We start from the raw sequence: 12,353 nt of genomic DNA, 5'->3' as shown, positions 1-12,353 counted from the left end.
ACAGTCCCGTGTGTCTAGTCAGTTTCATTTTCTAGGTCATTCATTACTATGAAGCTATCACACGCTCCTGTACTGCTCTGCAGGGAGCCCAAAACATGCTCTCTAAGGTTCCCCAAGACAGGTTCTCAACCTTTTTATTTCTGAGGCCCCACCCCCAACATATTATTAAAACTCCAGAGCTGTGGACACCTGGTTGAGAGCTGCTGCTCTAAGACAGTGCTTTCAACCTTTTTCCATTTGAGAACCCCTACAAAATTTCAGATGGAGGTGCGGACACTTTGGAAATCTTAGACAGTCTGCAGACCCCCAGAGGTCTGTGAACCACAGGTTGAAAACCACTGCTCTCAGAGCTTTAGCAGCAAATGTCAGCATATCTACAGCTCCTGTGTTCAGAGTTTTGTTGGAGGCTGCTATAGAATTGTATCCCATTTAGTAAACAAAAGCACTTATACATTTCAATTTTTTAAAATAAGAGTTCTCATGAAATATTTATGCACTATAGAGAGAGCAGCAGTTATCTGGTCAGGAAGATGACTTCCCTCCCAGCACCTCTATAGTGAATCAACAAGGGGAGTGAGTGGGAGGCTCTCTCCACTCTTCAGTTGCCTGCCATGAGCAAAAGAGGACTTTCTACCACGGTAGGGCTCTATGAAATCCACATTAACAAGAACACGGATGGAATCGTAGAATCAAAACAATAACATGGATCCAGGCTCTTTCCAGCACTAGGACTGCAGTGGCAGGTGAGCAGGGCAGGCTGCACAACTGAGCTACATGCAGTTGCTGGAAGTAAGAGACCAACAGGCGCGGGGAGGAAGTTTCAGGGGGCTAGGGCCACGAGAGAATGCAGGCGTTCGGGGAGAAGGACCAGCATCTGGGATTTAAGGGCAGCTTCTGAGAACTCAGTTCCTTGTGGTGTCAGTTTCACGCCAGGAGTTGCAGGTCCCAGGCAGAACCCAGCCACACAACAAAACATTGATCAGCACAGCAAGCAACCACCTCTCATCCTTCACCAGAACTGTGTGAACAGAGGTTGGTGTTTCTGCGCAGCTCTCAACGTGAGCCCACTGGATCTTTATGCTTACTGGAAGGTTACGAAGGGATGAGTGCCTAAAGTAGCAGAGCTTGCCCTACCTTATGTCTACAGAGCTGACAGGGAAGAAGAGACAGAGAGAAGCTCAGTAAATATAAAAATCTACTTACAGACAAGAGGGAATCACTTTCTGAGAAAAACACTAAAAGGCTAATCACATTGTACCACAATGGAGATGTCTGCCAGAGATGGCAAAAATAATGACATTTTAAGTTTGTGAATTTGTAATGCTACTCAGCAATAAAGTACTGATCTGATAGTTTTAAATTATTTAATCAAATCTTAAATTAATTTAAGCATTTCTTCAGAATATAGGAAGCTTGAAAGTATGGAGTTTAATTTAAAATGGCAACAAGGACTGCTGCAAGGATGAATTATTTTATGTTTAGTGCATTTTATTTTTTAATTATTCAAATATGAATACAGTTAAATTTGACACTGCAAGAGGCTGGTGCACAGTGGCCTCAACCACCTCTGCAGAATGCACAGAACCCTGCTGTAGTTATGGGCAATTTTAATAGTCACCACATGCAATGGGGCTATGCAGCAAACAGCACGGCAGGCGAAGAATTGACACACTGGGCGTCGGCAAATGATATGCTCCTCCTTTTTGATGCAAAACAGTGCGTCACTTTCCCCTCTGCAAGATGGGGTAGACAACATTGCCCTGACCTGTCATTCATCTCTAAAGATGATACAGGCACACCAATACCTGTATCGCAGATGGTCTTCAGTGAATTCCAGAACAGCCAGCACAGACCAATACTGAACCATATTGGCATTCAAATCCCAGTTCTCTACTCAAATCCAGCACTGCGCTGGAACGTCAAAGAAGCAGACTGGGTCGCTTTTACTATGACCGTGGACAACACAGTCTCCGACAGTTCCCCAATACCAAAGACTTTTGACCGTTTTATTGCACTCAATCTCCACCACAAAGAAGAACATCCCCAGGGACTCAAATCATTGTACACTCCTTGCTGGGCTGCAGAGCGCCAAGAGCTCTGTGACGTTCACCTGGTGTTATCTGGACCAGTGATCTGCTAGGTCACTCCAATCCTCGACTCTGGAAGCCAGCCTTACCCTGCTCTGCTGTGAGAGCCCCCACTCCCAGGCTGTTCACACACAGCCTCTAGCACAGGGGTAGGCAACCTGTGGCACGCGTGCCGCCTTCGGCACGCAAGCTGATTTTCAGTGGCACTCACACTGCCCGGGTCCTGGCCACCGGTCCAGGGGCTCTGCATTTTAATTTAATTTTAAATGAAGCTTCTTAAACATCTTAAAAACCTTCTTTACTTTACATACAACAATAGTTTAGTTATATTATAGACTTATAGAAAGAGACCTTCTAAAAATGTTAAAATGTATTACCGGCACGCGAAACCTTAAATTAGAGTGAATAAATGAAGACTCGGCACACCACTTCTGAAAGGTTGCCGACCCCTGCTCTAGCACGTAAGCTGCTCCCAGCTACGTGAGTGGACACTCTTGGCCAGCTGCTGCTTGGATTGTGCAACCGAATGACACTAGCCAATCTCGCCGGTCCCAGACACAACCTCAGGAACCTCTGTCTTGCAGTGTCCAGTTATGCCCGCTGGACGCTGCAAGCTTATATGAGTTTGTCAATTTAACAAAGAAATTGATATGTACCAGGCTTGTTATCCCAAGGGGAGTCTCTGACAGCTTCAAACCAAATGCACTGCTTCAGGTAGAATAAACAAACAAATTTATTAACTACAAAGATAGATTTTAAGTGATTATAAGTCAAAGCACAACAAGTCAGATTTGGTCAAATAATAAAAGCAAAACGCATTCTAAGCTGATCTTAATAGTTTCAGTGCCCTTACAAACTTAGATGCTTCTCACCACAGGCTGGCTGGCTGGCTGCGCTTCAGTCAGGCTCTCCCCTTTAATCAGCGCTTCAGTCACTTAGTGGTGGTGTCTGTAGATGGCTGTGGGTGGGAGAGAGCGCGCGCATGGCAAACGTCTCTCCTTTTTATCATGTCTTTTCTTCCCTCTTGGCTTTGCCCCCCAACCCCCTTTCAGAGTCAGGTGAGCATTACCTCATTGTAGTCCCAAACTGACTAAGGGAAGGGGGGTGACTCACTCAAGAGTCCAATAGATCCTTTGTTGCTGCCTAGGCCATGTCCTTTGTTCCTGTGAGGCTGGGCTTGTCCCATACATGGCCCTGATGAGGCGTGAACTGACCCTCTGCTCCTGGAGAGTTTTTCCTGGGCCTCTGCTCCTGCACAGTTTTTGCCTGCACATGTTTTAAGCCATGAGGACACATTTTCAGTCTCATAACTATATACATAAAATTACAACCTATAACAACAATGCTCAGTGCATCATGAGCCTTCCGAAGACACTCAACATGACAAACTTTGCATTGGATACCACACAACCATATTATAGGGATGAACAGGGGGGTACAGGGTGTTCCCCAGAGGTACAGAGCAACACAAACTCCTCCACAAATATGATAATTCTAGAGACCTAGAAATTTGAAAGGTCCTCCTGGCATCACTGGATCCAGCAAGGCAGAAACGGTGGCTTGAATGCGTAGGTCTAAACTTCACATACTCGAGCAGACATGCCTAGAACTTGCTGAGGCTGCAAATCCTCACGTGCCACTAGGCTGCAGATGAAAGCCAAAGCTCTCACTCCTAAAGTTTTGTGGACATCAAAACAGCCAGTGAACAAACAGTATCGCAGACAAGTCCAGCATTGACTTTGGCAGGTGACATCCACATGCCCTCCAGCATTCCAATGGTCTGGACCATTCACAGGTAAGGAGATTGATGAAAGAAATTGGGAAAAGCAGCAGGAAAAGATGGTGTCCATCCTGAGTCCACTGGCATGGAAATAGCTGATGCAACTTTTCACCAACATCCTGAAGACCAGTGAAATCCCCGTGTGTGGAGAAAAGCGAAGGTTATTTCATTCCTAAAGCCTGGAAGACCTGCAGATCACCCTTCTAGTTACAGGTTAATCTCCCTCTTGAGGACCACCTACACGGTGATGGAGCATATGATTCTAAACCAAATCAGGCCCAAGTGGTTGCAAACCAACCCAAGCAGCAAGCTGGACCACATAGAAGTTGCTGTGACCAGGTCCTGGCCCTCACTATAAACATCAAAGCTATATTCCAATGAAAACTCAAGACCAGTACTGCTTTCATCCATCTGTCAGCAGGATATGACAGTCTGGAAGGGTCATCTGCTACTGAAGCTGGCCAAAGAGATCCCCTGTGTGCAGATTTTCAGGCTGCTGAACACCATGAGCATACCCCTCAGAAGTCAAGCCAGTAAGATGCTCACTTTGAATAATGGGTTACCAAAAGGCTCTGTACTTGCTCCAACACTCTTCAATGTATACATGAGCGATATGCCTGAAATGATAGCGCAGAAGTTTGTGTATTCTGATGATTTGGCATTCGCAATTCAGGCCCATAGCTTTAAAGAATTTGAAGTGACCCTTACATCTGACCTTAATATCATGGAGGCAAGGTGCAGCTGAGACAAATGCGAGCAAATAGGTAGTCTCTTCTTTCTACCTTGACAACATCACACAAAACACTAACTGTTGAGTTTTGTGGTGAAACTGTGCATTATGACCCAAAGCAAACATATCTCAATGTCATTCTTAACCACACACTCACCTTTCATGACTACCTTTAAAAAGTAGCCTCTAAAGCAAAGACTCACATCAACATTATTCAGAAGTTAGTGGGAACAAGCTGGGGATCAACTGCCCCGGTGCTACAAACATTAGCTTTGGCCCTGGCATACTCAGTTGCAGAGTACTGTGCATTGGCGTGACGAGACGCTTCCATACCAAACTTGTGGATAGGCAGCCGAATCATCACGGGAACTTTACACCTCTACCATGGCTTTCTATTTAGCAAACATCAAATCTCTAGTTATCCATCAAGATATAGCCACAGCACAAGAACTTAAATGCACCAAAAACTACCCAGACCTTCCCATCTCGCAGATTATGGAGAACAACATACCCCAACAATGCCTGAAATCATGAAAACTCATGACCACCTCATGTCTATGGATGCGGCCTGGAAACGGCAAAGCATCTGGACCCCATCTACCATTCCAAGCAAGCTTATTATTAATGACCCAACAAGCCGCCCTCCTGGTTTCAACCTGCCACTCAGACTTTGGACCACATTGAGCTGCATCTGAACAAACCATGGAAGATACAACTACTTGATGCACAAGTGTAAAATCAAAGACTCATTTTCATGCAACTGCGGTGAGAACATCCAAACCATCAAACACATCATAATTCAGTACCCCAAACATGGATTCAAAGGTGAATTGGATGATACACACCACACCACAGAAGAGGCCTTGAAATGGCTTATAGACCTACAACTGCATCTATCGAATGTCACTCTACAGATGCCAAATGCTCGTGAGAGATTAAATGATTCAAAAACAATCAGTGAATATTTTCATGTGAAAATTACATTGATCATTTTATATAGTCTTCACTGAATATTTATAAAAGTGACTGCTATGTAAAAATACCTTTCTTCCAAAAAATTTTTACTTACTGGTAATCTAAGATGTACTGCATATATGCACGTTTGTGATTTCTTAACAGGCCTCAGGAATGGAAATGGACAATATATTATTATAGAAAGTAACAAGACAAAGCAATAATACAAACAAAACTGAAGATTAAGAAATGAAAACCATCAGAGATAACAAATAAATTTAGAAAATAAACAGAAATGAGAAATATGGATTTTTTGTGAGGAAATACAGTTGATTAGTTGGAAAAATAACTGCATGGCACTCACAGAGGAAGAGGAATTTTTATTAAGATGAACAAAATATAACTAGGAGTAATGGAATTAAATAAATACAGGAAAAATGTAGGATAAATGTCAGGCAACACAAACTTTGACAGTAAAGTCATTTAAACTGTAGAATTCGCTCTTAAGCAGGTAGAAAAACCTTGCCATTTTACTCATTTTAAAGTAGACTGAACACTAGTTACTGTATAAAAGAGAATAATCTAACACCGGGAAAAGAACAGACTAAGTGATGTAACAAGTCATCTTCATCTTCTGTAAGTTAAGTAAAAATAAATATAAATAAAAATATAGTTGATAGAATGCATTTTCATGTCAGTCAACTTTTCACATTGTACTTAATAAAACATATTGACTTACAGAGGACAGCCACAGCTCCAGACTCAAACAAGAGGCACTCTTCCTTATTTCTGGTTTCCACTATCACACTGAATGGAGGTGGATCCAGTTTGTGGTAGACCCGATATCCTTTGCTGAAAGCCATTTTTCCTTTATCAGAGGCAGCCCTGTCCAATACAAGACTATGTTAGTGAAAGCTTCTGTACCTTCAGGGTTCTCACTGCAAAGCAGCCCCAATTCTTATACTCTCTTAAAATACCTGAGTGAGGATCTAATTGGGGGTTGGGTGGAGAAGAAGGGTGAAGACATGAAATGTCATGAGGAAGACAGACAGAACGCAAACAAGGGCAGAATGATTTAGGATAAAGCTCAGTTTGCTCAGAAAAATGTATTCAAGGGATATTTATAGACAAGCATTACAATGAGTTGGTTTTTAGAACATAAGCACTTAAATAAGCAACTTTTAAAAGAGCTCATTTGCAAATTTCACCAAGTTAAATAATGTTTGTGAAATGGTTTTGTTAACAGACTATGATTTCTTGGATGAGAGGAAGTCATTGACAAACAGATCACACTGAGCAAAAAGAGTGACAACTACCTAATGATGAAAGTAGGTGACTGGGAGCCCAGATAGGTTCCATTTTTAGCTAGCTCTATTAGTGACTCTGACCAAAGGGACACTGTCAATAGTTTAAGCCCAAAAGCTGTTTATTTTTACAAAACTGAGACCTGGTCTACACTAACCCCCCCACTTCGGACTAAGGTACGCAAATTCAGCTACGTTAATAACGTAGCTGAATTCGAAGTACCTTAGTCCGAACTTACCGCGGTCCAGACGCGGCAGGAAGGCTCCCCCGTCGATGCTGCGGACTCCGCTCGCCGAGCTGGAGTACCAGCGTCGACGGCGAGCACTTCCGGGATCGATTTATCGCGTCTTAACCAGATGCGATAAATCGAACTCAGAACATCGATTGCTTACATCCGGACCCGGATGTAAGTGTAGACGTACCCTTAGTGGTGACAGAAATGTTTTTGGTACTACTGTCGTTTTAATGGATACAGGTTTTTGTTGTGGTTTGTTTGGATTTAAACCTTCCTCTCAATCATTACAACACTAGGCTAGTGAAATTGACTAGAAACGAGAAGATGAGACTCCCTAAAGAGACTATAAATAAAAGTGAACTCAGAGTCATTTGGTTAATTTTAATCACACAAAACAATAAAAACAAAAAGGATAGGGGGGAAAATACAAAAGGGGAAAAGCAAGTAAAATAAAGAACACTATTATAGCAATCTAACGTGTTGTTAGTAACAAGGGCAAGGCCTTTTTAAAACATCTAGGTTACCTTTTATCCTAGCAATACGGCCTGAGCCTCTCCATTTCTCAATTCCCTTCTCTAGAAAGGGCTCGATATTTACCTGTCTCCTCACGGGGAGGGGGCGCAGCGGGCACAGAGCGCTCTGCCATGCTCGGATTATTCCCCTCCTAGGGCCAGAGATGCCGCGGAGGACGAACGGCAGCGCCGGAGCGGCGGGGAGGGGAAGGGACGAGACACGGGCGAGGTCACCCCGGGCGCCGCCCCCTCGGGGCTCCCTGGGATAATGCCTGGGGGCCGTGCGTGGTGAACAGCTCACGCGGGGGGGGAAGGGACGCAGAAGCCCCCCAAGGCAGGGACAGGCAAACCCGAGAGCTGGGAGACAAGCGGCCCTGCCCCTCCCCCGGGGACGGACAGACAAACCCAAACACCCCCCTCCCCCAGGCGGGCGGACGGACAGACAGACGGACAGTGTGGGTGCCGCTGATGCTCAATGATCCACCATCTTGTGCAGCTGCTGCGGCACCGCTTCCCTCAGCCCCGCGCCGGTCGCACCCGGTGCTGAGCAGCGCAGCCTCCCCCCCTGCCCCGGGCCGCAGTGACACCGTCCCCGTCCCCCGCAGGCCCCAGCCTCCAAGGCCCCGGCCCCTCACCGGCTTCGCCGCCACCTCCAGCGGCGCCTCCTGCTGCTGCCGCTGCTGCCGGCGACAGCAGCTACCTCACTTCCGCTCTGGTCCGACCATCTCTTCCGCATTGCGCCGCCCGGGGCCGGAAGTTGGGGGGGGGAAGAGGGAGAGCTGAGCTGCGCGTGGCGCTGGGTGCGCGAGGCAGTGAGACGGGGTCGTTGCTGTCACGTATAGAAGCGCTCACGAGCCTCCAAGCGGAGGGGCGCTCGAGACCCCCGCATCCTTGCGAGGTGTGGCGCGTCCCACCCCTGCCTTGGCCTGCAGGCCTGGCTGGCGGGGTAGAGTGTCGGCGCCGCCCCATGGCTCGCGCTGGGACCCTCAGGGGGCCGGGGTGTCGCCGCGGGCCGACACGGGGGAGGGGAATATGAGTTACATTTGTGTCTAAAATGAGCGACCGTACCGGGAACCCGCCCCCGCGGGCCGGCTGAGCCCCGAGGTGAGTGGGCGTGGTCGGGGCTGGGCGGTATTAGCCCAGCCTTGGGTTGGTGGGTTGAGGCCTGCAGGGCCTGGGGAACCCGCCCGACCAAGGGGAGCCTTCTGCAGTGTTGCCAGCGCTTCTGATTTTAAAACCTCATCTCCTGGGATGGGAGAATCTGCTTTTCTTAAACAAACCACCATCAACTACCTGGCTGTCTAGTGTGTGTTTGGGGGTTACTTGCCCTGTGCTGAGCTTGTGTGTGTTTGTTTGAAGGACCATGTGCTGTGGCTGGCAGTTGGAAGCTGTGAGCTTGTAAACAAGGTTTGAAATCTAGAAGCCTCTGTTCATTGGCTGAGCCTTAGTCAGTGGGCGGGGCTATCAGGAAGGCCCGGGTTTTATAAAGCCGTGAGCAAGCAACTAGGGGCCGCTAACAGGGAGTTTGGAAGGGGGCAAGGTACACTTGCCATTCGTCAAACCAAACTATAATCAAAACTTCTTGTTTTAAACAAAACCCCTTTCATTAACCTAGGTAGCTGTGGGACAGAATGCAGGTAGAAGCCCAGCAGCAGAATGAGGGCTAGCCTGTTCATTGCGCTCAGTGTAGCATGTATAATTACCTGCCCTATGGGTGGGTGGTGTATGTATGCATTTGGTGCAAGGAGCTCCTAGCCCTCAGAGACCACATATGGGCTTTGGAGGCCAGGATAGTGGAACTGTAGGACCTAAGGGAAGCAGAGAGGTATGTTGATGAGGCTTTCTGGGACACTAGATTTGTCCCACCTCCGGTCAGACAGCCCCTGCACTGTTAAGGAGGATGAAAGGCTCAGGGAAGGAGAGTGGTCAACGGGAGCAGAGGGAAACCTTCCCATAGTTGGGACCCTCCTTCCAAATGATGTTGGGGTATTCTCTCGCACTGAGGTTACCTCTCCAGGGGAGAGAACTCCAGTCATTAGGAAAAAGTAGGTGTTAGTAATGGGAGATTTGATCATTAGAAACGTAGATAGCTGGGTTTGTGATGACCAGGAGAACCATATGGTGACTTGCCTGCCTGGTGCGAAGGTTGTGGATCTCTCGAGGCATCTAGATAGACTTACGTGTAGTGCTGGGGAGGAACCGGTGGTCGTGGTACATGTAGGTACCAATGACATAGGGAAGGGTAGGAGAGATGTCCTGGAGGCCAAATTTAGGCTGCTAGGAAAGAGACTGAAATCCAGGATCTCTATGGTGGCATTCTCAGAAATGCTCCCAGTTCCACGTGCAGGGCCAGGTAGGCAGGTAGAGCTTCAGAGTTTCAATGCATAGATGAGATGATGGTGTAGAGAGGAGGGGTTTAGATTTATTAGGAACTGGGGAAACTTTTGGAATGGGGGAGCCTATACAGGAAGGATGGGCTCCATCTAAACCAAAGTGGATCCAGACTGCTGGCACTTAACATTTAAAAAGGTTGCAGAGCAGTTTTTAAACTAAGAGATGGGGAAAGCCGATTGCTGCAGCGGAGCATGTGGATCGGACAGAGACTTCTCTTAGAGGAGAGTCTATTAATAGAGATTCTCTAGATTTTAGTCAGGAGGAGAAGATGGAAGAGGATAAAGTATGGGCCAGATCAGACAAGAAACATTCACATAAAAAAGAATCTGACACATCAGAAAAGGGCAGACATATAATGTCTTAAATGTTTTAAAAAGGCCTTGCCCTTGTTACTATACATACAACTATACGTACAATATGATGGGGGCTAATTTAGCTACAACTAATCAGGGAAGAGATCTTGGAGTCATTATGGATAGTTCTCTGAAGACGTCCACGCAGTGTGCAGCGGCAGTCAAAAAAGCAAACAGGATGTTAGGAATCATTAAAAAAGGGATAGAGAATAAGAGGGAGAATATCTTATTGCCCTTATATAAATCCATGGTACACCCACATCTTGAATACTGCGTACAGATGTGGTCTCATCTCAAAAAAGATATACTGGCATTAGAAAAAGTTCAGCGAAGGGCAACTAAAATGATTAGGGGTTTGGAACGGGTCCCATATGAGGAGAGATTAAAGAGGCTTGGACTTTTCAGCTTGGAAAAGAGGAGACTAAGGGGGGATATGATAGAGGTATATAAAATCAGGAGTGGTGTGGAGAAAGTGAATAAGGAAAAGTTATTTACTTGTTCCCATAATATCAGAACTAGGGGCCACCAAATGAAATTAATGGGCAGCAGGTTTAAAACAAATAAAAGGAAGTTCTTCTTCACACAGCACACAGTCAACCTGTCGAACTCCTTGCCTGAGGAGGTTGTGAAGGCTAGGACTATAACAGGGTTTAAAAGAGAACTAGATAAATTCATGGAGGTTAAGTCCATTAATGGCTATTAGCCAGGATGGGTAAGGAATGGTGTCCCTAGCCTCTGTTTGTCAGAGGGCGGAGATGGATGTCAGGAGAGAGATCACTTGATCATTATCTGTTAGGTTCATTCCCTCAGGGGCACCTGGCATTGGCCACTGTTGGTAGACAGGATACTGGGCTGGATGGACCTTTGGTCTGACCCAGTATGGCCATTCTTATGTTCTTAACTGTCTGGCTGGGTGGTTGCTGAGAAAACATGCATGGTAACTTTTTAGTAAAAGTCAAGGACAGGACAGGTCATGGGCAATAAAACAAGAATTCTGGGAAGCCCATGACCTGTCCATTACTTTTACTAAAAATAACTGTGGCAAAATGGGGATGGGGTGGTGGGGTCTACCACTCACCATGCCACCCAGCAGCTGGGAGCTCCACCCACGCCACCCTGGGACTGAAGCAGAAAATGTCACAGGGGTCTCTGGAAGTCATGGATTCTGTGACCTCCATGATAAAATCTTATCCTTACTCTTGGGTGATGGAAAGTTTGTCCTCTTCCCCTAATGGGGGTGATGCCCTCATGTCCAGAGTGGCCTCCCAGGGTCTGCTTCAAAGCATGCTGAAGTCAAGGGAAAGACTCCCAGTTAATTCAGTAGGCTTTGGATCAGGCCATGTCCAACCACATTTACAATATCCTTTAAGACCTGTTTTCCTCAAGGTCAATTGGTGGTGTGATATGTGGCTAGGGAAAGTTGGCACGCCACTTTATTAAAAAATTAAATTACCACTATAAATTATAAGTCTATCACTGATCTCAAGCCCTGTTCCTGCAAACATTTACACATGAGTAGTCCCACTAAGCTCAAAGGACTTGGAGTTAAGCACATACATAAGTGTTTGCAGGCTGAGGGTCCCTCAGTTGTAAATTCTTCAGGGCAGGGACCATGTCCACATTTTGTGTGTTTGAACTGCCATTGAGCTAAATGATGTGCAATCCTGGCTGAGGCATCTCCGTGCAGCTATGGTAATACATCAAACACTAGTCAAAATGGAGAGTGCCCTACCAGATTTCACAGGCCAGTATCCAGCAAAGTACCTAAGCACATATTTGTAAGCAGATGAGTAGTCCTACTGAAGTCAGAGTATATTCTATGTGATTTGTTGGATTGGGTTTTTAATTTTTCAACCTTTTTATTATTATTCATTTTGCCCCTCTGTTATTATTCTACTTTGATTAATGTATTTTGTACATCTTTACTCTAAATGAAAGGTTTAAAATTATAAATACAGAAATGTTTAAATGCCATTAAACAATCTAATAGAAACACACTAATG

General features: G+C 45.9%; 1 protein-coding gene across 1 annotated transcript in view; it reads right to left on the bottom strand.

Annotated features, from left to right (window-relative positions):
* LOC113406601 (synaptojanin-1-like) overlaps positions 1–8,339 on the bottom strand; it is a 119,068-nt gene extending 110,729 nt beyond the window's left edge. Inside the window, exons 1-2 of the mRNA XM_026652217.1 lie at positions 8,239–8,339; positions 6,291–6,436 (exon numbers count right to left, since the gene is read on the bottom strand). Coding sequence (XP_026508002.1) covers positions 6,291–6,436; positions 8,239–8,339 — 247 coding nt within the window. The remainder of the gene's footprint in view (positions 1–6,290; positions 6,437–8,238) is intronic.
* Positions 8,340–12,353: the final 4,014 nt, after the last annotated feature.

Source organism: Terrapene carolina, unplaced genomic scaffold (assembly GCF_002925995.2).
Source record: "Terrapene carolina triunguis isolate 2854851 unplaced genomic scaffold, T_m_triunguis-2.0 Scaffold31, whole genome shotgun sequence".
NCBI classification, from domain to species: Eukaryota; Metazoa; Chordata; order Testudines; family Emydidae; genus Terrapene; species Terrapene triunguis.
This window is presented reverse-complemented; position numbering and strand designations above follow the sequence as displayed.